The sequence below is a fragment of the Chiloscyllium plagiosum genome, unplaced genomic scaffold (genome assembly GCF_037043375.1).
Source record: "Chiloscyllium plagiosum isolate Xiang-an unplaced genomic scaffold, Cpla_swu_hap1 HiC_scaffold_32, whole genome shotgun sequence".
NCBI classification, from domain to species: Eukaryota; Metazoa; Chordata; class Chondrichthyes; order Orectolobiformes; family Hemiscylliidae; genus Chiloscyllium; species Chiloscyllium plagiosum.
Window position 1 is genome coordinate 8,839,037 of NW_028270170.1, and position 24,883 is coordinate 8,863,919.

Below are 24,883 nucleotides of genomic sequence, written 5' to 3' on the forward strand. Positions count from 1 at the left end.
GACCTGGGTTCAATTCCCGCCCCAGGCAACTGACTGTGTGGAGTTTGCACGTTCTCCCCGTGTCTGCGTGGGTTTCCTCCAGGTGCTCCGGTTTCCTCCCACAGTCCAAAGATGTGCAGGTCAGGTGAATTGGCCACGCTAAATTGCCCGTAGTGTTAGGTATAGGGGTAAATGTAGGGGTATGGGTGGGTTGCGCTTCGGCGGGTCGGTGTGGACTTGTTGGGCCGAAGGGCCTGTTTCCACACTGTAATGTAATGTAATCTAATCTAATGCCAGTCGCTCAGGTGGTCAAGGTGGGATTGTGAACAGTTGGACAAATTTCTAATGAACTGCTTTTTCAAAAAAAAACTTTCTGCTTGGATCAAATAGAGATGATGATCTTGCCTTCCTAAAATGCAAATATGTTCTTGAAGAACTTAATTTTGATAAGTTAGCTACCTTTAACTAACTTTATCATGGCTTAGACTCTATTTATTTTTGGCTCTGTTGTCAGGAATACTTGAGCAAATATCACTAGGGCATTAAAAATGTACATTCTTTTCCTCTTTAGGTCCTTCAATGTTGTTACAACTGGAGGGGACAAGGCTGAGTGTTTTGGCACCGTCATGTACTTGCAGCACTTGACTATTTGGCCCACAGAGTCCATGCTGGCTCTCTATAGAACCATCCAGTGATTTCCATTACCCCCTCTTGTAGCCCTGTAAGTTTTTAATATTCCTTTTTCAGTGAGCAACTAAAATCATTCATGGTCCCTGATTCCATCACCTTCCCCGAGGTGTTTCTGACCAGTCTCTTCCACACACTCTCATGTGGGCTCTCTCGCACTCCCGTGTTCTCTCTCCCACCCTCTCTCTCACACCTCCCAGCAGCTCTTGACAAACCATAAATCCTGTGTCGTACATTAAACACAGGAAATGCTGGAAACATTCAACAGCAGCATCTTGGGAGAAAAAGAGTTAAATTTCTAATGGAAGGTCCATGACCTGTAACGTTTAACTTCATTTCTCATCAGAGATGCTGCTACTTCCGTTGAATACTTACAGCGTTTTCTGTTCTCCGTTCAAATACCCAGCATCCATAGTATTTTGTTGTCTCTTGTTACAACCCAATGAGGAAGCGTGTACCAATTAATTGTACCTCAAAGTTCTGCAAGCTGTTACAAAGTGTAAACACTCCTAATGTGACTGTCCGATTGCCTGCCTGACTGATGTTCAGGACAAGAGCAATTCACAACAGGTTTCGTCATTAACAGCAAATACATTTATTGTCATATCTAATCTACTACTGTGCAATTTAAGCAATACCTGGTTTAAAAACTCCAACACACGCTCACACATGATTAAGATAGACAAAAAGTATACAGTTTGATACATACTGTGGTTGGAAAAATAATATGGAAAGGGTGAACAAAATTCTGGAGATAGAGATCTGCATTTTTACTCTCTCAAGTTAGTTAACTTGTTTCTCTTGTTATTTTTGAAAAAGAAATTAGCACTGATGACACTCTGTAGGGTGATGGTCATTATCGAGCCATAGAGTCTAACAGCGTGGAAACAGACCCTTTGGTCCAACTTATCCATTCTGACCAGGTTTCCCAAATGAAACTGGACCCATTTTGCTTGCGTTTGGCCCATATCCATCTAATCCCTTTACCAACCATGTACCTGTCCAAATGTGTCTCAAATGTTTTAACTGTACCTGCCTCTATCATTTCTTCAATTTAATGTTGAAGTGGTTGGACCTAATCTTGTTGGAATTTTGTCATTTAGGATTTCTTGGTTATGCTCTCTCACCTACACTTTTTTCGTTTCTTTTCTCACCCCACACCACTGTCCCCAACTGCTTGAACAAATACTCATTGTAAGCACTGTTTACACTGCTATTGGGTGACTTACTGTTTAAAAAGTGCAGCAATCCTTTTCACAGTCACTGTTCTTTCCTTTAAAAAAGGTAATTTTCTCTATTTCAGATCACAATTGAGAATCCAAATAGAGTTTCTGTAACTGTAAAGACTATGAGGAAACATCGATTCTGTCTGCTTTGAGATTCACAACATTTTTGCCTTCTCTGCCTCCCCCCATCCACCCCCTTTTTCCTTACGATACAATTAGATTAGGGGAAGCTAAACTAATTAACTTTTTCTGAACCATTGCCCTTGAACTTGGTATATACTTTAATTAAGAATAACCAATAAATACTGACCTTGCCAGCATATACCCACATCTCAAAAGAAAAATAAACTGGGTACGTAGTGCCAGGATGCTGCTATGTGCTTGGGCCAGCAATGGAAACTAACTTTTTTTTTACCTTTTAAGTTCAAAACAGAGGAATTCTTCTGTTCATCTGTCCTGGACTCTCTAGATCCAGGACATTTTCCAAGCCTCGCTTTCTTAGGCAGTGCTTTGTGTGTGAAGGACTGAGCATCAAACTGTACTACCTATTGCCAGCACAGTTGTGCCAACAAAAGCAACCTGAACAGAGTTACACTGAGTAGCTTTGTCTGAATGCAAAGCAAACCCAAATTTCAGAAATGAGCAAAGCATTTTGTAATCCTGACTTTCCCTGGAAGGGTGAGCGTTATGAAGTGGAGTTGAATGAGGGCGTTCAGGCTGTAGAAGTGAGGAAATCGGTTACATCTCTGTATAGCACCGCAATCAGATTTTTGTGGAGAATAATTGTCGTTTGTGTACCATTTGCACATTTTAAAAGAACATTTTAATTGTTGGTTTCTTCTCAGCTTGTGGAATGAGCTCGTTGTGATGGTGATAATGTCCATTTTCATTATGAGCAGCACACTGACATTTTTTAAAAACAGAATGTTCTTTCTCCTGGGTAGGAGCCATCTTAACTGCTACATGATATTTGGCCACTTCATCAGACTCTATGAAATATATTGAGCAAAAGCTTTTCTGGCTCTAGTTCCTTGCAACTTTTAAATTGCCTTGGCTTCTGATACCGTTGACTTGAACAGCTGTTATGTTTATAAAATCTGAAAGGAACGGGGGAGCGAATTAAAGAAACTTGCTGCAACTTTTTCATACACCGGGTGATGCGTGGTTGGAAGGAGCTGCCAGAGGATGTGGTGGAGGCTGGTACAATTACAATGTTTAAAAGGCATCTGGGTGGGCACATGGATAGGAAGGGCTTAGAGGGATATGGGCCAAGTGCTGGCAAATGAGACTAGATTAGGTTAGGATGTATGGTCGACATGGATGAGTTGGACTAAGGGTCTGTTTTCGTACTGCACATCTCTATAAATACTGCCTTTCAGGATGTAAAGCTATTACGTGGGATTGCAATCACTTTTGCAAGAGATCAGAATTATTGTCATAACAACTATCCTGAGATTGGGTGAAGAGCCTTTGTACTCACCCGTAGACCTACATATATAGAGAGACCATTCCAAAGCTTCTAAACTAGAAAACCGAACAAAAACTGCAACTAAAAGATTATAAATCCAGGTGGGATCGTGCTACCTTTCCTTCAGCTGCCAAGGCTTGGGGTATACATGCCCCAAGCCGCTGCCGACTGACAATCCAAATTCTGCGTGTACACCACATACTGTCCTACACTGAAAGCAATACATTTTTCCTGGACTTGCTCTTCTTATCCAGCTCATTGCAAAATTATTCATCTTGCATCCAGTGGCTGCAGCTGCTGGAACATTCTGACTTTGCGAGGAGAATCTCTAGTTCTCTATCGTCGGATATGGGAAGGGTGGGAGTGTGCCGATTTGGAGAGGAGAAGGCAAGTGGAGATTGCAGCAGTTTGGATGTGATATTGTAACGAGTTAATCATTGATCATTTGCCGATCTTCAAAGATAAGACGAGGAATGCCCAATTGTGGAGCAGTCAGCCAGTAATAGTGAAATTATACGTCACACATTGTCACCTCCCTGGTTTCACATTCCCTGAAGATGATTTATCAGTTAGCCAAAGATCAGACATGGAGTACATCTGACAAAAACATAACTGAATTCTGTAATGCTTTTGATGGCAAGGCTGTTGTGGCGGAGGGATAGTGTCTGTCCCACTGAGTCAAAGACCCGAGTTCAAGTTTCAACTGCTTCTAGGGGTGTGTAATACTTGCTAAACAATCTATTCAGAAATGTTGTCTAGCATTTTTTTTGTTGTAAACCATCCAGAGGTGCTTTACAGTGGTGTAATCGGACGAAAAAGACACCACACTGAAGAAGGAGAAGTAGAACAAGTGTTCAAAACCTTAGTTAAAGTTTTAAGGAGCTTCTAATAAAGCAGAACGAGAGGTTAATAGTTGAAGCAAGCCCCAGTGTGCTGCCCAATCTAAGCTGAGTCAACTGATCACAACTCCGCTGCTGGTGGATGTAATTAGACTTGGTTCATTGTAATACAACCAGGAAAGGCAGGTTCCCATTTGGTATTGTGACTTGGGATCTCCTGTTGGAAAGGTGAATGAAGATGACATCAAGCTTGGCCACCTGCAGCATATCCTATTTATCATGCTCCTGTATGGGAAATCAAGTCCCACTATTCCACAAATGTTAAAAATTTAATCATGTGCAAAACTCCCCAGTTTACTTGTTGGGATTATAGCAGCAGCCAAACAATCTCACAAGGCGAAATGAAAATAAAATTGACCCATATGTAAACACTTGTGCCTTTTAAATTGTTTGTTTTACTTATGAAATGAAAGTGGGTTGGTGTCTTGAGTGTTACTAATTAGCATTTTTACCTAGGTACTTGGCCCATGTGATTCATGTTGCTATGAAGACTGATTTTGAAAGAGGAAGGGTCTAAGATATCCCTGACAGTTTTTGGGTGTGGGAAGCCTGTCAGGATCTTTGGGAGGAAAGCAGCAATATGAAGAGTGATCAATGATTCATCATGTAGGAACATGGATTGAAATCATGAAGAGTCAGTAGTGCATTTGTTATAGTAAAATGAAAATTCTTATCATGCCATCCTTTTCAGCTGTTAACTGGAAGCTCACATATCTTTTGAACAATTATTGGGTCTCTATAGATTGTAATATGTCAAAATACCAAGATTTTGAGAATTTAGTTTTATGTTGCTGTTTGAGGGATCCATATACCAGTTGGTCCAGGTATCCAGGTGTGTCACATCTGGCAGCAATCCTGAGGTCAAGCTGTTACATTGACCAATAGGCACAAGGCACAAACAGAAGCTGCCCACTTGAGGCCCCTACAAAGGTAATAGGAACATGGATCTAAACTTAGGGTGTTATTCCCAAGGCTTCATGATGTCCGGGTATTTGACCACCGAAGATCAAAAGAAATTGAGGCACAGTTGTCCGATACGCTAGTTGTGAAGCGACGTGTTTTGCTCTTATTGAGTGAGTTGCCGTTTCCTGTTCCAGTCCTATTCTTTACCATTGAGTTCAAACTCTAGCCTGAACTCGCTGAGCAGTTACTGAAGGAGGACCATGTTGTATGAGGTGCTGTCTTAAGAATGCAATGTTAAGCCAGGACTCCATCTGTTCACTCGAGTAGATATAAAATCCCCAAGGTGCCACTATGAAGAGGAATAGGGTTTTTTTTACCAATAACCTGGATAATATTTTTCACTACAAACATTCCTAAAACCGGTATCAGTTCTTTGTGAGCAATTACTGTGCCACAATCTTCTACATTACATCAGTGACTACTCTTCAGAGTACTTTGGCTGGGATCTCCCATGATCATAAATGATAGTGTGTATATAACTGCAACTTGCCTTCAGAGGCATAAACACAATGGCACTGAATATGGACCCAATGAACAATTCAAAATCATTGGAAATTTGTGTCGGGCTTGTTGGAGTCTATGGCTAATGCCTTTTCCTGAGGTAAAAATCAAACAACACCAGGTTATAGTTCAACATGTTTATTTTGAAGCACTAGCTTTCAGAGCGCTGCTCCTTCATCAGCACTCCGAAAGCTAGTGCTTCCAAATAAACTTGTTGCACTATAACCTGGTGTTGTGATTTTTCCCTTTTGTACACCCCAGTCCAACACCGGCTCCTCCAAATCACTTTGTTGAAGTGAAGATTCTTCTTTCCACCCTGAGTGTCCCATCAATGTTCATCCTGTAAAAGTTGTGACTGGTAAATTTAATAACTGCTTTTTTGTCTGTCAGTTTTCTGTGAATAGGGTTGACTATTAGTGTGACTGGCTATTGAGTTCAAAATCCCAACAGATGTGAGTCCAAGGCAGAAGAATGTTTTTGTTTTTGGCTGGGACTCTGCATTCTCAGTTGCAGCTCCTGCACCATATGGCTAGAAAAGTGTGGGAAAATAAAAAAAAAGTCCATCGCTGCAAAGAAATTGGCCTTCCTGTGATGTGGAATAGGCCCAGCTTTAGAACAATAAAGGCATCTCGAAGAATTTTGCCTTCGGCGTCTGCTTGCTATTTATAGCTGATCTGGGAGAAGCCCAAAGCAGTGTTATTAATTTGCCAAAGTTCCCAGGGGGAATCAATGTTGTAATGGAGACCCTTGGCCCCTGTGTTTTACAGTGCCCTGTTTGTTTTAGCAGGCAACCGTCTTCCTGCAGCCCCTCCACCACCCTCCCACCCCTTCCACTATTACAAGCCTGTGATTCTTGTTCATGTTGGAATGATGAAAGTTTTGTCCATTTTTTAAAAAAAAATTTCTTCCTGTTGCAGACGACAGAACTTTACATTCAGAGAATCTTTGCAGCACAGAAACAGGCCATTCAGCATTTTGAGTTTGTCCCAAGTTGCACTGAATCCATGGTCTGATCGTGCCCCCTTACCCTTCAATAATTCCTCTTCAGCAATCTCTTACCTTTATCAGAAACAAAAAAGGATATGGGTCCTGTAACTATATTTTGGCAAGAGAATTGCAACCGGAAACTACTCTGCTGTGTAACAGAATTATCTTTAATCTCCCTCTTTGGATACACTTTTACTACAATCATAACTCGTACTAGTACACTGGAAAGAGACTGTTCAACCTATCGAGCCTGTACTAGCCTTTTCTCCTTCAAATATCATCCAAATTGCTTTTGAAAGCTACTGTTGAATCTGCTCTCTTTCTACCCCCCCCCCCCCCCCCCCCCACAGTTTCAAGCAGTCCATTCCAGATCCTAACTACTTGCTGTAACGAAAAGTTCCCTCCCATTTGGTCCTTTTGTTAGTCATCTTTAAAGCTGTCGTCTCTGGTTATTAACCTTTCTGCCAGTGGACTTGATTTCTCCCTATTTATGCTATTCAGACACATTGTTAATGAAACGTGAATGTGTTGCGATTAGTTTGAGAAAATATTCTCCCTTTTCTCTGTCTATGCTGTGTCCCATGTAGAGTCTCTGATGGAAGACAACAGCAGTTGGATGGTTCTGTGCTGTTGGAACTCTAGTAGCTGCTCTAGGAATCAGTAGAAGTAAAATCTACATCTATTACCCATGTTTACCCATGTATATTAGCAAATGATGCAATAGTGAGATTTGGCTATCGATCATTGAGACCAGACATGTGGGGTTAGACAGCTCTGAGCATTATCTGCCTATTTAAGGAAATAATTTGACTCTGCTGTCAATGTGAACAGAGCAACTCATCAGTTACTGGGTGGAGTAAGCATGGTTGGGTTACAGCAATTGAACTGGAGTGGTTTGAAATGTAGAGGTATTGCCATGTCTAATAGAAGCAACTTATTACTGAGTGGGAAATGGCAGAGTTGGACAGAAATAGATTTGTACCTTTCGTGTGTTTATTTAGAAAGAAAAACAGTGTGTTGTTTTGCAACTAATCCTTAAATGCTACCGTTTCCTTTCAATTCTCTAAAGAACTAAGCACATGTTTCTTTATCCCTTCCAGATCACACGCATGACTTTAACGATTTATGGAAACATAAAAATAAATGGTTTAGTACAGGTGGCTGGGCTAGAGGGCGAGAAGACAGTATGTTGTTGTTTATTTGTTTGTTGGTTTAGTGTTTTTTTACAAAGGGCTGTCACCTGCTCATATCCCTTGCTGGACGTCAGGTGAAAGCATGCTAAACCTCTGGAGTGTGCTCCCTGCTTAGTTGAATATTCCAATCACTTGACATTGTGGAGAATGGAAGCCTGTCTCTGGTCAGAGAAAGGTGGCCTTTTTTCAGGAAACCTCTGAACCCAGACCAGGTGACCAAATTTATATTACCATCTGGTTAGAGGTTTATAGAATTTTTTTTTTAAATGACAAAGTGAGGGATTCAGAAATGTATTAAGAAATTGAAGCCAGAAGATTTCATGAATTTGAACAAATAACAATAAATTACACTTTACAGCATTTATGTAGTAATTCAATCTACAATATGTACAATTTGTTTCTAACAGTTTTACCATGTGGTAAACATGGGTAATAGATGTAGATTTTACTTCTACTGATTCCTAGAGCAGCTACTAGAGTTCCAACAGCACAGAACCATCCAACTGCTGTTGTCTTCCATCAGAGACTCTACATTGCACCTCTCTAGTTTAATTGCATTCACAGTGGTGCTAAAAGCAGCACTTCCTAAAATGTGTGTCTCGTGCTCACTCATTCATTTTTTTCTCTTATCTCCTCCCTACTTTGGGGATCACTGAAGAAGATCTGTTGAGGATCTTGTTGTGAGCACTCCTCATACTGCCGGGCAAAACTGAATGTGGAAACTGAAAATGCTCTGAATGTTACAAGTCACAGATTGCTAGATTTGTAAACAGAAAATGCTTCCAAAAAAACAAAGATTCATTACAAAATCTCCTGTAATGTGAAAGACCTACGTTTCTTTAGTGCCTTCCTCAACTCTAGGATGTTCCACTTGAGAACCAGTAAAGTGCATGTTGTTTGGAGGGTAGTTACTATCACATTGTTGGACAAGCAGCAGTTAATTGTGGACAGCAAGCACCCACAAACAGAAATTGAATAATGACCTCTTTGTTAATTTTGTTTGTTGGTCAAATAAAGGTCAAGGCACCAGGATGAACTCCCCCTGCTTTTTCTTCAAATAGTTATGGGATTTTTTACATCTACTGAGAAGGCAGGGGGCCTGCTCTTTAACATAATTTCATCTGAAAGAACTCTCCTTCAGTGCAGAACTCCTGACATAGCAAACTGGAGCATCCAGGATTTTGGGTACAAGGGTCTGTTGTGAGACTTGAGCCAATGATCGAGTGACTTGGAGGTGAAATTCTGTTCACTGCTCATGGCGAAAGCAAAAGCTACTATGGAGCATGACCTAGAGATGGGACGTTGGTATTTCCACTTTGTTGACAATAGACTATGTTTAGTTCTGGCAACCTGAGTCAATCTGAAAGACTCGTCAGAGGAGAAACTTGGCCTCAACATTCTGTCGTACTGTGTACATTGTACATGTTGTTTCTAATATACTGATAACGATGCACAGCCTTGTTTGAGGGTTCCCTGTGATACCTAGAGCTCATTCCAGGTGAGGACAATCTAACTCTGGGTAGCTTTTCTTTAGCTGAAGGACAGAGAGGTCACCCACCTTGGTCTTTATTGTATGACTGTTCTGTTTGCTGGCCAGACATTTCTAGTGTTTTGCAGCTTCTGGGAGTGTTTGACCGATAATGTGTAAACTTAATTTGATGTAATATACTGGGATGTGAAATTTCAGCTGGTCTACTGCCTTATTTGGCATTCGAAGTCAGTTTCCACAGTAGTTCAATTTAGTTTCTGCTTACAAAACAGGAAGTGACACGGTCAATTTCCATGCTGGCACGAAGATTTCACTTCCTTTGCTTATTCATACCTCAAATTGTTGTTTAGATGAAACTGCTGAAGAAATTCTGTTTGCAGTTAGCATCCCCAATTCACCTGATTTTTGATTTTAAAATTCAGACTTACTTTGGCTAGATTGTATCTTTTAGATAAATAGAATGCACTCACATTTTGTTGAGAAGCTGTTGTTTTTCCCTTCATTCCATATCTTCAAATTAAAATCCGTCCAATGTATTATCCAAAACAATTGTGATATCTCGTGACTCTGTTCTCCTCAAATTTGCATAGAAGCTTCGGTTGAGTATTCAAGACTTGAGGCTGGTCCCAATGTTCTGGTCAGTATTCCAGCGTTAAATAACATCCCTTTTTTTAAATAAAAACTTTGGGTTGGTCAATTTATCTACCTCCTTTTTAAAGGGCATTGTTGGAGAAACTCAGCAGGTCTGTGGGTGGAGGGAGAGAGAGTGTTAATGCTTAGAGTCCAGTGGGTCATCTTCTGAAGAAGACTAACCTCCTGGTGGATGTCAGTAACAAATATCTCTCTTTAAAATAATGTCACGGGATATTTTAAATCCATCTGAAATGGCTGAGAAGACTGGTTGATTTATGCTTTAGTCACAAGATGGCATCTTTGCCAGTCCAGAAGACTCTGTCAATAATGCCCTGAGTGTGTCAGCCTGAACTTTTTATGCTCAGATCACTATAGTGGGACTTGTACCCACAACCTTCAGATGAAAGCGCCAAGCTGAAACCTTGACTGTATCCTCTTTTTGGGCAGTGTGGGGTTTCACCTACTCAAACAGACTTTAGTTTGTTCTTTGTTTGCACCTGGCAACGATGTCATTGTGTGCCTATGGCAAGTTTTTGCCATCAGACGAACTGATTTTTTTGTTTATCTTTGCCTTATCTAACCTTGAATCTATTGAGTTAAACAGTGCAAATGCCACCAGTTAGTACAATGTTGATTGGCACGTGATTATTATTGGTAAACGTGGAGGCCTGAGTTTGAGTCTTGACCTGGGAAGTACAAATTTCAGAACTGCTTATGAGGTTCTATTCAACACCAATTGTGGGGAGTAATATGCCAGAGTGTGAGTAACCACACAACAGAGAGGCCCTTTTCTCTGGGGAGGTGACGAGAGCTGTTTGTATTGATCCAATCGAATGCAAATCGATGCATTTCTTTTGGAAAGTGACATTTGGAGGTTTAAAAAAAAGGAGTTAAACAAGTTTAGTCATCGCATGTACTATCAGCATCCATTTTGCCTCTACATGATTCCAGGCCCCATTTTTTACCCATGCGTGAGATTTTTTTGGAAATCTCTACGATCGAGGCTTTTTTTAAGAGTAAGATTAGGTAGGGCAGGAGTAGACTTGAGTGGAGCAAGTGTACCAGGGAAGTCCCGCTGCTGAATGGTCTGTTTTTCTGCTCTGAATTCTTTGCATGTTGTCCCAGAAACCAGTTTGTGGGAGTGGAGGCCTTAATTTTTGAGTCTGTAGTTACATATCTTCCTGTTTACTCGCATCCCCCTGACATTGTGAATTGCTAGCTTGCCATCCAATCCATCGCCACGGACCATAGGATTGAGACAGCTGGTCGATGGCAACTTTGACTTTCTTCCTATAAAAGAAGCTGTTTGCAGGAGAAACTCATGTGAGTTTTGAAAGCTACAACAAATATTGTGACCTCCTAAGGGGAGGGGTCAGCTGCTAACAATTTGACTATTCTCTTGATACAATAATTGTAGAAAAAAGTCAATGCTGAAAAGGAATGGGAGGGGAAGGCCTGTATTCTCAGAACCAGCTAAATAGCTCCAAACACTTGTGTTCCTTCATGGTAATTATTATGCTGCCCTTTTTAAAGATCAGAACTGAACTCCTTGATGTTTTCTAACAGTACTTGAAAGAAAAAGTATAACTTCTGTTGATCTGAGCTGACTATTTCTTGATTATGGGTGGGTTCACAGCTCTGTTTAGATATATTTCAACACTGGGAGTCCAGTTCCAACATCATCTGCATAACTCCTCACGAATTGATTGGTTTTCCAGTATATCCATTCACAGTGCTGCTTCTACCTTCCTTTACCAGTGGAAAAGTGAGCTTCTGAATCCAACACAACAGAAAGAATGAGATGAAGTAAACATCGAAACTGATCACCACCTTGCTGCACATTTCCAGTATTTTATCTTTTAATTAAATCTGTCTCTTTTGATCCACTATGTATTAAGATCATCCATATTGAATTTCATTTTTACCATTGGTTCCCTGGCTGAGATTAACTGATTTGGCACAGACCAGGGTTCTCATCTCACTTCAACGAGCCACCAGTGATACTCATAAAAAGGATTGGCAAAAGCAGAATAAGTTTTCACATGGGGAATAAATGGGTGAATTTACTTAATATCTGAACTCAGCAAGACTGAGGTCCATGCTTCTTTATGCTTCATGTCGTCCAACTCATGGTCAATCTTGAGCTACTTTAACCTGGATGAAGGCAAATCTTGCATTCCTTCTGACTGCAAGACTTGCCAAATCATCTAATGATGTATTTTGTTGGGTAGCCAATCTGTGCACTTCAAGCTCCCCACCAAATACCAATGTATTACCAAACAAATTTGCTGTTTTCTGTGGAGAAGTGTCAGTAAGGACACTGGGAAATACTCTCCAACTCTCTTTCTTGAAATTGTGCAGTTTCATCTGATGGAACAGACTGAACCTCTGTTCAATATCCCAACCATGCTGCAGTCTCTCAGTACAGTGTTGGAATGTATACCTAGGTTTTGGAGCTTGGTCTCTGTATCTGTATCCATATCCTCTGAACGGGGACAGCTTGGACTACACACTAAGCTGTGGCTGACACTCACTCTTTCTCTAAGCTGATCCCTTTTGCCAGCTTTGCAATTTCAAAGTGGGCTTGACTTTTTGGCATTGAACAAATGAGCTTGTGGATGGTCTTGTTTTTCAATGTTTGTCTAAGTAGAGACTCAGATATACACAGCAATGTGCATGACATACTCCTGTCCACAGCTTCAGCAATGAATGTTGGAATTCTCGTAAAAATGTCACTGGTGCGGTTTTCATCATGTCATGTGGTTGTCCACAATGTGCAAATTCCCCACAGACAGAAATGTTTTGAAAATGAGGTTCAGTTTTGATGAAAATAAATAAATAATTTCTAGGCAATTGGAACAGAGACACTTGCTGAAAATACAGAAGTTAAGAGTTTTGCATTGACATAAAAATACTTTTTCTCTGTGGTTCGACATTCAGTCCCTCATGTAGAATTTGCCATGATGTTCTCTGCAGTGCAAATACTCACATTTCTGTAATGTAGCCTAGCTCCACACCTGCCTCAATTCATCCATTACTAAACCTTCATACGTGCTTTGTTTCCAAATATCACTATTCCAACATACCCTGACTGAACTCTCCTCATCCATCCTCTTGGCCCTGAACTCAGTCACAACCCAATGTCTGTACCCTAATAGTTGGTTCTGATTAGCCATGGGTGAAGCAAAGGGGAACAATAGGATGAGTCTGGTCCTCCTGGCCCCGAGGTAAGAACAGTCACAAGAATGAGTTTAGTATACTGTATTGTCATTATTGAAATTAGGCATTCCTGTGTTTGTCCTGATGAATGAAAGATGAAAAGCTTCAGAAACATGTCTCCCCTTTCAGTGATAGTGAAGTCGTGCAATATTCCCATCCTTCAAAGGGCTCGCTCCACCCCATTTATAGTCAGTTGTAACTTCCCAGGTATCTGCTTTCAGAGAATTACATAAAACTTACAGCATAGAAACTGTCCAGTCAACTCAGTGCCCCATGAGTCACCTCCCTGTTTTATTTACTTCGTCTCTCTAAGTTTTAGAGAGAGCACTGAGTCCCAGCTCCAACTCTGATCGCTTGTACATTCCACTCCCTGTCCCCACCCCCACCTGCCCAGCAGCAGCTGGGTCCTCAACTCTGTTTTTCTTCAAACATCTTTGATTCTCTCTCCACTTTCAGTTCCCCCCAAAACCCACCCAGGCACTTATGTCAGTTGTAACTTACTAATGTTGTTCTCCGCTTTAAGTATATAAGAAATAGGAATGGTGGTAGACCATTCAGCCCCTAAATCCTGTTTTTCCCCCATTTGATAGCAGTGATCTTCAATCTCAACCCCACTTTTCGGCCCTATCTCCTGACTTCTCAATCTCCATCCTAAGGATACTCGTCTATTAAACAATCAAAACCCCCTGAGCTATCCGATACAAAGTGCAAGTCTTTTGCTGGTCTTGACATTTCCAAAATTCAAACTTGATCTAATAATATCAGAATCTTTTGTGACCAGAGGAGATCTGACTTACTCAGTTTCTGCACAAACCATTAGCCCTGTCCGTGACTTTACCTGATTGTAAATCTTTGAAATGATAAAGGCAGGAGAAATCCATTTAGCCCATTGTGAAAAATGTTCAAAAAATCTTGCCTAGTTTGCCCTATTCCCTTTGTTCATTTTCTGTTGTATAAATGCTTCTTTTAGAAACAAAACCTACTGGTCTAGCTGCTACACCACGATTGAGATTTTGCAGATATTTTGTGTATTATGACAGCCTTGGGGGGGACCAGGGAGGTTTTTTCAAACAGCTAATTTACTGTGATGAATCTGTTGACTGTTGGAAACATTCCGCAATTCTTGGCATGTGTTGTATTCAGTGTTAAATGCCCAGATTGATGAACGTGGGATAAAATCTAAGCACAAGTTTTGACAATTCCAAGGAAAGCTAATCTATATTTCAAAGGATTAAGTTTTTTTTGCTGTTCTCTGTACTTTTAGGTTCTACAAATCAAATTGAGGGCTGCTCCTTTTATATTTTAATTTTTTCCTTTTTGATTTGGGGACAGTGTGTCAGGGAAGATGAAGAGGATTTATTGTCTAAAGGCGGAGGTCCTCCCTATCACAAGATTAATCTGCCATGTTATTTTAATTACTGCGAATCTGTTTCCTGGACTTTTTTTGTTTCTCTCCCTCTTTTTTTTTTCATCTGCCTCCCCCTTTCCCTCTCTGTTGGAGTTCCTCACATGATTGTGTCACTGTTTTATGTTCTGTTTTATTCTGCTGACAGAAAGTCAACACTTGTCATTGAAAATCCTGTCTCATGCTACCTTTTCTCAAGAAGGTTAGCATGAGCAGAACTGGACTGAAACGCAAGAACCATCTTGTAATGACACAGTGTTAAATGTGAATTTATTTAGGCTGAGTGTTTCAATCCAGCGATGTGAGCTGAGATAACAGAAGGTAGTAGGGAATTGAGAAATGGCCAAAACTTGATTTTGATCATTAATGAAAATTATAACTTTAATGTATATGTTACAGAGTCCTAGAGATATGCAGCACAGAAACAGACCCTTCATCCATGCCGACCAGATATCCTAACCTAATCGAGTTACATTTGCCAGCACTTGGCCCATATCCTTCTAAACCCTTCCTATTCATGTATGCATCCAGATTCCTTTTAAATGTTGTAATTGTACCAGCCTCCACCACTTCCTCTGGCAGCTCATTCCATACATGAACCACTCTCTGCATGAAAATGTTGCCCTTTAGGTCCGTTTTAAATTTCTTCCCGACTCGCCCTAAACCTATGCCCTCTACTTCTGGACTCCCTCACTTCAGGGAAAAGGTCTTGTCTATTTACCCTGGTTCCAGCTGTGTACTTATGTCAATTGTGATGGTTACTAAGGAACAGGAGGAGGCTGTTCAATTTATCAAGCCTGCCATGTTCTTGCCCAGTCACCTAAGCCTGTCCAAATTGTCTCTCCTGAAAATATTTTACAACTTCCTCATAACATATATTGTTGCTTAGCTGTGAATCATTTGCAAATTGGAAATGTTACATTTGGTCTCACAAAATCTAAATAATTGGTATGTATTGTGAACAGCTGTACCCATGTACTGATCCTTGCAGTATCTCATTAATCATAGTCTGCCAATTTGAAAGTGACCCATTTATTCCTGCTCTGTTTTCTGCTGCTTAGTTGATCATTAATCCATGCCAGTATGTTATCTCCTATACCACTGGCTTTAATTTGGCTAACCAACCTCCTATGGGGGACCTTTATCGGAAGTCTTCTGAAAATATGTACATCCTTTATCAATTATTCTTCATCCATTTTATTAATGGTGTCCTTTTTAAGAATAGAACTCCCAGGTTTGCCAAACATGGTTTTCTACTTGCAAATCCATTTTAAGCTCCACGATTATCATTATTGAAACTAACTCTGGAATTACTAAATCAATTTAAATTCCATCTGCTGCCATGGTGAGGTTTGAATGCTTACCCCGGAGTATTAGCCTGGGCCTCTGGATTATGAGTCTCATGACATTACTACTGTGCCCCTGCCTCCCTTTGAACTATTATTCTGGACCAACACTAGTAGTGTTAATGCTCCCTCAAAGTGCCTTTGGTGGTAGCACCAAAGAAAAGTTATAGAATTGTAGAGTCATAGCGATGTACAGCATGGAAAGACCCTTCAGTCCAACCTGTTCATGCCGACCAGATGTATGAGGAAGAATGGCAACCTTGTCAGTAATGACCATCTCCTGTGAATGAATTATCACCAGGTTTACGGCATCTTGGTTTCACGTTCCTCTTCTGATCCTTTTTAACCTTCTCCCCATTTTTCTTTCTTTCATAACTATTGGATATGCCCAGTGAGGCTTTCTGCCAAGCTTCTTTGTACTTTGTTTATCTTCCTTTCCCATCCTACTCATAATTGATTCTCCTATCTCGGCCTCATGCCCTTGCCTGAGATTGTGGACTCCCCCGGAGACCAGCTCCTCTTGAAGTGTTATGCCTCACCAAGTTTTAGACAGATTTGGTTGAGGAGAAGGGAACCACAAGAATTGTCTTTAGGCTTGGCCTTCAAAGTAACACTGTTTATAATATATTCATGCTAAATGCTGTGATAATGGCTAGCCCAGATATAACAAGCTCATCAATTTAGCCCATCAATTCCACCAAAGAGCATCCCACCAGACTCTCCCCACTACCCTGATGCCCTGCTTTTCCCAGTCTAACCCACCTAACCTGCACAGGACACTATGGACAATTTAACATGACCAATCCACCTAACCTGCACATCTTTGGACTGTGGGAGGAAACCGGAGCACCCGAAGGAAACACTCTCGGACATGGGGGAAATGTGTAAACTCCACACAGACAGTTGCCCAAGGCTGGAATCAAACCCGGGTTCTGGTGCTGAGAGTCAGCAGTGCTAACCACTGAGCTACTGTGCTGTGTTCTTAGGTTTGTCCTTGTCTAATGTAATAATATCTTTGTATGGTTGTACCCATGTTCTATCAGACTCATTCATTCTCAAGAGTGGTGTCATCTACAGCATAGAGTTTGAAAGTGTCGAACATTGCAGTTGTCTGAGTGCTTTAACTCTGTTCACTGGCTGTGGTGTTTCTATTCACTGATTTGCAGCGAGGTTGCTCCAGAGTCCTGAAGCTCTGACAACAACAGCTGCATCTTCCTTCCAGTATCTTGCCCAAGTAGTCATTGTGCACGGGAGAGATTTGGCCCTATGAACAGGCTATTGCGCTCCAGAGGAGGTCTCAGCTGAATCCGATCCTGTATTCCTTTAACTGCCAGGCACACATTAACTATGTTTCTGCAATAGGAGCTATTGGATTGCACTCGGGGACAGGAACAATGTCTCATTCTTCTTTTCACACGGGGATCAAGTGTAGCTCTCGTCAATGTATTTACTTTCATGCGTGGTTCCACTGGACTTGTAAATCCATGAATACTTTAGTGAACCTTTCAGTAAAGCAGTAATTTAATGATTTATTGATGACTTTTTTTAAGCTGTGCTCACACGTAGCATCTCATCGTTCTTGTACCTGTATCTGTGACTATCAGGATGTGCGATCCGTAAGTACACAGAACACATTGAGAAATATATTAGGCTGTGTCGGGATTTTTGATGCCTGACCTGAGGAACAGGAGCTGAAAAGGCAGTCACTGCAAAACCAGGTTTCTAAATTTAGTTTTGGAATTTCCAGTCCCAGGTCTGAGTTCTGTCTAAAATTGGCTTTATTTCACGTTTGATGGTCAGGGAAACATTATCTGCATCTGAATTTGCTTAGTTCTTTATTGACCTTCCCCCTCTGTTGCCATCTGTCCAGGGTTTCACTGCACTTTGAGGAATTAATGATTAATCTGTTGAATGTTACAGAAAATGAACCTGGGAAAAAGCTCATAGGTACATGTACTAAAAAAAAAGTGCTTTTCTTAAAACAAACATCTTCGAACTTTTAAAAAAATTGAAATAGCTTTTTGCCATACAGAGCTTGAATATTGCTTAAAAATGACACTTGAAGCTTTTCTTATACTTATCAGGATATTTTGCAAGAACACCAATTGAACAGAAAAACTCACTATTTATATCACATGAGAAGTGAGTGCTGATTGGGTAGCAAGTGGACTTTGATAGCGACATTTCCATGGTGGATACACCCTTTTTATTACTGATTGACAATTAAGTGTCATGCGTCCTTGGGTCAGCACATTGGAAATCCATCCCTGCTATTCCTGGGGTTGTCATAAAAATACAAAATTCTTATCATACAAAAGGTATCAAAGTACACAAAATTCCCCAATTTAACTGCCTGTTATACTCCAGTTGACAGAAAGCATGGACTGGATTTTTGTACTTAACATTGCAAATAAATAGATTTTACCTATGGGTAAACAAACTATTAGAAGCAGTCAACACTTATCTCTACTAGTTAAAGCTCTTAACCCATTATAAAATTACCCTTCACATGCAGACAGATTTTAAAAAGAAACCACTGTTGTTATGGATGGAGGGAAAACCTAGGAATGCAATTAATTGGTCTTTGTTCATAGGGTTCATTGTGATGGTCCTTTTGGCTTGCCATCACTTGCTCTCCCACTCTTTTCCTCCTGTCCTCCTCTGTCTCTCTCTCACACTCTCGCTCGCTCTTTTACATTCACGCTCCCTCTTGTTCTCTCCAGTCACTGCTGATGGCTTTTGTTCGACCTTTTAAGTGTTTTGTACAGCAGACGAAAGGACAATGTCTTTTTGGGAGGTCAACTATCTTCTGATCCTCCAGTTCACGCCCACAAGCTGATCACCTACATGCTGGCCAGTCACATTGTTGTTGACAGGCAGAAGACCTTTGTCATCAGCAACTACCATTACTTTGCAGACTAATCAGCAACTTGTTACTGGCTGAATCTCATTTTGTTTACAATCTCTGGTGCCAGTTTGTCTGCATTTAGACCTGCCCCTTGGTGGAACAAAGAACAGGGTAAACAGCACTTGCAATACATACTGAAAGGTTTTCTTTTAAAGTGTGTAAAAATTCTTTCCACATCCTTAATTCTTAAAACAGTCCTTTTCCCATGTCTGACCACAATCAAAATTCAGAAATAAAAAGACACATCTTCAAAACAGCCAGGCTTTGTGCAAAATTTTAATCCTGGCAGGATGATTGTTTTTTTTTTAGATTACCTACAGTGTGGAAACAGGCCCTTCGGCCCAATAAGTCCACACCGACCCGCCGAAGCGTAACCCACCCAGACCCATTCTCCTACATTTACCCCTTACCTACCACTACGGGCAATTTAGCGTGGCCAATTCACCTAACCTGCACTTTTTTGGATTGTGGGAGGAAACCGGAGCACCCGGAGGAAACCCACGCAGTCACGGGGAGAATGTGCAAACTCCACACAGTCAGTCGCCTGAGGCGGGAATTGAACCCGGGTCTCTGGCGCTGTGAGGCTGCAGTGCTAACCACTGTGCCACCGTGCCGCCCACATTGGTTTTCATTGGTCAGAACATTGCTCCGAGAGATGAACCAGTGAATGGCTGTCATTTATATTGGTTTGAAACAGGTGAAGTCCAGTATACATGTTTTTTTCTGTCTGCAATAAGTAGACATGTGCAATAATATAGCTTTTGGGGTATGCAATCCACTGTGCAGTGAGCTCAACTGACAATCTTTAGCAAAAGTCCTTGTACAACCTGAATTATTCAGCAAACATCCAGTTGCAGAAGTACATCTAATGTTAGACAGTATGCATGCAAGCACAAGCTGGTTGGGTACAGTTAGTATCTTGTTATGAATAGCCAAAGGATTATGCTGTTCAATTATAATTGAACAATGTTTACGATGTATGGCTTACATACCTACACTGAAATTCCCATGCCACATCACTCATCTGTGTGGTAGATAGTGGCTTGTTGGATGATCAGAATCTGAGTCCGAAATATGCCAGCCACTGAAGATGAATCTGCACCATTAGGCATGGTCAGGAGGATGTATCTGTACCATTAGGCTTGGTCAGCCAGCCAGGTTGGCATGATTAACTGACCCCACTCCTTCGATTTCTGCAGTTGTTCATTGATTACACTTGGCAAAGACGAAGCTGAAATGATGTTGCGCAACGTTTTTCAATTCTAGGCTGAAGAAGGAAGGGGAAAATAAACATGTCCTTTATCTTCAAATTGGGAACTTGTTGGGCAATGTTCCTGTCTTACAAACCTCAATTGTACATTTTTTACTGAGATTATTGTGATGAGGCAAAGAATTTTGTTTCTTTTTTTAATAATAACTTCTGTACCTCTTATCCCTGGAATAGCTTGAGCATTACTGTGACTGTCAGCAAATGACAAATGCTGGGTGGCTTGGCACCAGTTTGTCAGCTCCCACTGGCTGTGTTTCTGGATTAATCCTAGAGTTATAGAATCCCCATGGCCCACTGAGTCTACATCTCACCCAGACTCCTTCCCCTTTCCTTATCCACGTAATTCTGTAATTCCCATGACAAATCTACCTGGCCTCCACATCCCTGGGCACCATTGGCAATTTAGCATGGCCAATCCACCTAACCTGCACATGTTTGGACTGTGGGAGGAAACTGGAGTACTTGGAGGAAACCCCCGCAGACACTCCACTCAGACAGTCAGTTGCCCCAGGGTAGAATCAAACCCGGGTCCCTGGTGATGTGAGGCAGCAGTGCTAACCACTGAGCCATCTCGATTAATTTAACAATAATAATGCCATCACCTCCCTCTTGGCGCCTTGGCTCCATAACCTTCAATAGCCTTACCAAACAAAAATCCACAAATCTTAGTTTTGAAATTTCCAATTGACCGAAACCTTGGCAGCCTTTAGATGGAAGGAGCTCCAGATTTCCATCACCCGTCAGTGAGTAACGAGATGTTTTCAGAAAGCATTCATGAATAGCCAAGTCCTAACTTTAAGTTTTTCCTGGCTTTGGCCTCAACTCCCCAAACATGCATACGCTGTTTCAATTATTGTATGTAGACTTTGCACTGTTTGGCTTTGGGCAATTAAGTGTTGTATAAATGAGAATGGATATGATAATGATAATCATGGCATCAGTAATCATGAGAATGTGGGGTGGGATTGTCTGTGCTGGTGACAGAGGTATTTAAAATCAACCATATAGAGCCAACCATTATATTGCAGCAGTAGTTCCACTGTACATTACTGCATGGTTACACTGTATCCGTAACAGTTTGCAGAAACCTACCTGAATATGAATCACTCTTTTTGATCCAGAGAAATCATTGTAAGCTATACGCTATTAAGGGGAGGCAGGGAGATCTCTTTTGGAGTAGCATTCGGTCATTAACTTTGTGAGAATATAAACTAGCCACTAGAAGGGATTGGAAAGGAATCCATTTCCTGGAAAACTGTTAGGTTTTCTAATGCTAAATTTTTGCTGCAGAGTTGAGCTCCATGTATATTTGGGGTGTTTATCTGAAAGTGGAGGAGCTTAAAGTGGAACCATTGTCTGAAATATTTAGGTGTCATGGGCCAAATGGCCTTTTCGTGCTCGGTGGTATTTGTACCCTTGGGAAATATCTCTTTCTTTTTTTTAAAAAACTGGGGTTGATGCGTTGGTAATTTATTAAACCAAGCTAATGTTCCGAGGATCGAGGTTCACATCCCACCAAAGCAAAGTTCTGGAGTTAATGGTTTAATGGAGACCATGGAACTAATGTCGATCGTCAGGAAAAGTCACTGACCAGTCTGATCTCCACGTAACTCCAGACCCACAGCAATGAGGTTGCTTCTTAACTGTCCTCTGTGCAGTTAGGAATGGACAATAAATGCTCGCCCAGCCAGTGAAACCCACATCCTGTGAATGAATGGGGAAAAAAAGCAGCATAGATGGAATTAAGATATGAATAAATGATTATCTGATTGATTGATAGAGCAAGCTCCAAGAGGCTGAATGGCATATTCCTTTACCTCATAAATTGATCAATAGAGACACCAGGTGAATAGGAATCTGATGGTGGACACTATCTCTTGGAGAACTGAGGAAGAACGCCATTCCTTAATAGTCGAGATGCTTGACTATTATGACTTGATGCTCACTGAGAAGATTGTCGTTCAATAGAGAAGTTTGAAAATGCAACATTGTGTGTTCGCTCTGTCTTTTTATAGCAAAGCATTGAGGATTTGTCAAAGTATGTGGCACCAAATACCTGCAGGGTCTGTTTGGAGATGGAGGGGTTGCCTATCGAGAGTCTTGTTTATCTTCACAACAGTCCCTAAGCGGAGTTTATTTTTTTGCTGATGAGTTGTGCTCCATGAAAATTTAAGGTGTTTATCTGAAAGTGGAGGAGCTTAAAATGGAACCATTGTCTGTGATATCAAGATGTCATGGGCTGAATGGCTTTTTTTTTTGCTATTTGTAACATTGGGGAATATCTCTTTTATTGGAACAGGTCACATTGTAGGGCTGACGTGTTGGTAATTTATTAATCCAAGATTGTCCTGACATCCTTGATCCTTCTCAAGATAAATTGCTGTCCGTTTACTTATTTGCCAACTTTCATTGATTCCATTGCTTGTCTTGTTCATGAGGCTAAATCTCACAGGAACAAATATATAACATATGAAAAGCTGAAAACTTTATATTTTTCTTTTCCAGGCATTACCCAAAGTCGTCATTCACTGCTGTGGCAGATACCCCAGAAAACCTACGCCTGAAAAAGCAAAGCAAGTTGCAGAGTCAAGTAAGTAACTACGACAGAAAGGTACACTGCTGGAAATCTGAAATAAAATCAAGGATTGAAGGTATACTCATCAGATCAGGAAGCATCTGTGGAGAGAGACGCAGACCTCATGTTTTCAGTCAGTGATACTCTGATGAATACCAGGTTCTCTTTTATCACACTCTCAGCTTGTTATCCTCTTGGCCCCAGGCAGCTCATTCCTGGTAGGCTGCTGGAGGATGCTAGTTTGGCGAGTGGGAAATGCTAACTTTGTAAAGAAGTTATACCTTTCTTCTTTTAGAATTTTGTTTAAGCATTTGTTGCCATCGAGTTACACATCACAGAAGCAGACCCTTTGGTCCAAGTCGGCCATGCTGACCAGGTTTCCTAAGTGAAACTTGTCCCATTTGCCTGTATTTGGTCCATATCCCTCTGAGCCTTCCCAATTCATGTACTTGTCCAAGTGCCTTTAAAATGTTTTAATTGTACTTGCCTCCACCAATTCCTCAGGCAGTTCGATCTATACACACACCACTCTCTGTGTGAAAACGTTGCCCCGCAGATCTCTCTTAAATCTTTGTACACTGTATTGTAAAAGTGGCCTTACCATTGTCCTGTACAGCTGCATCATGACATCGCAACTTTTATACTTGATGCACTGATCAATGAAGACAAGTGTGCCTCACGCCACCTTCACCACCCTGTCTACCTGCGAGACATTCCTGCATCCTGGCTTTGATTTGATTTGTAAGTGCTGGTTGATCTCTTTGCGTGATCTCTCTGAAGGCTGAGGGAGGCACCATCAATGAGTGTGATCCTGATCTGGACCAATGATCTCCTGTTATAGAGTTATAACAGGCAGTGTTTCAAGATCAGTGGAGAGAAAATTTGAAGGGCGAGGTGTGGAGCACCATTGGGATTGACCAGTTCATCTGAGCTGCTACTGTGCTGGCGTCACAGTGACCATCTTCTGTGACCATCAAAAGCTGCCCAGTACGTATTGCAGTGGGAAGCCTAATGTAGTGACATGGGCACATCAGTGTAACAATTACATCACTGTATTAGCAACTGAGATGTTATGAGTTTAAGACAGCCAAGAATAATTATGTAACCGATTACAGAGGTACCTCGTTTATCCGAAGGACATGGGCAGGGGAGTATTTCATTCGGTTAATTGAATACTGGATAACATAGTTAGCCAAGCATCGGGACCTTGCAATATTGTTCAGATAATCCAAAATTCGATTAATCAAATGCTGGACAATCGAGGTTCTTCTGTATCTGCTTAGTAATTGGCATGGAAAGGTGGACTCCATGAGAGTTAATGTCAAGAGACCAATGGCAGGGGTTGGGTTAGTTGTGTGATTAAACCTCTTGGAAACTAGAGTAGCTAACATCGGCATTTCACGGATATTCTTGTATAGAGGATTTCATCCATTTGATGTTTGGCTCACCTTTAGAATGAAGCTCAGTAAGTACCTCAATACTCTGACCAATAAAGGAAAGCATACCAAACGCTGCCTTCACCATCCTATCTACCTGCGACTCCACTTTCAAGGAGCTATGAACCTGCACTCCAAGGTCTCTTTGTTCACTTTGTTACCATTAAGTGTATAAGTCCTGCCAAGATTTGCTTTCCCAAAATGCAGCACCTCGCATTTATCTGAATTAAACTCCATCTGCCACTTCTCAGCCCATTGGCCCATCTAGTCCAGATCCTGTTGTAATCTGAGGTAACCCTCTTTGCTGTCCACAGGAATGAACTTGTTTTTATATAACATCTGAGGTAAGAGACCTCAGGACATCTCCAAGTGCTTTGAAGTTGTTCTTGTGAGAAATGTGGTGTACACTGCACGCACAGTGTGATTCTACATGCAGTGATTTGATAAGCTGTTGGTTTTGGTAGAGGATGCTGGGAAAATTTCACAACTTTTTGCAGTTGTCATGTGATCTGATCTGAGAGAGGCCCTCTGTTAATTTCACATCTGGAATACAGCACTCCAGTGCTGCTCTGGCTGTGTTCGATCAAAACTCCAAGGTGGGACTTCAACCTTCAACCTACAACCTTCTAACTGAGAGATGAGAATGGTACCAACTGAGCAGAGGCTGTGTAACTTGTGTCATCAGGCAATATGTCAGTT

General features: G+C 41.2%; 1 protein-coding gene across 1 annotated transcript in view; it reads left to right on the top strand.

Moving 5' to 3' along the window:
- lasp1 (LIM and SH3 protein 1) overlaps nucleotides 1-24,883 on the top strand; it is a 154,126-nt gene that overhangs the window by 45,739 nt on the left and 83,504 nt on the right. Inside the window, exon 3 of the mRNA XM_043674841.2 lies at nucleotides 22,679-22,763. Coding sequence (XP_043530776.1) covers nucleotides 22,679-22,763 — 85 coding nt within the window. The remainder of the gene's footprint in view (nucleotides 1-22,678; nucleotides 22,764-24,883) is intronic.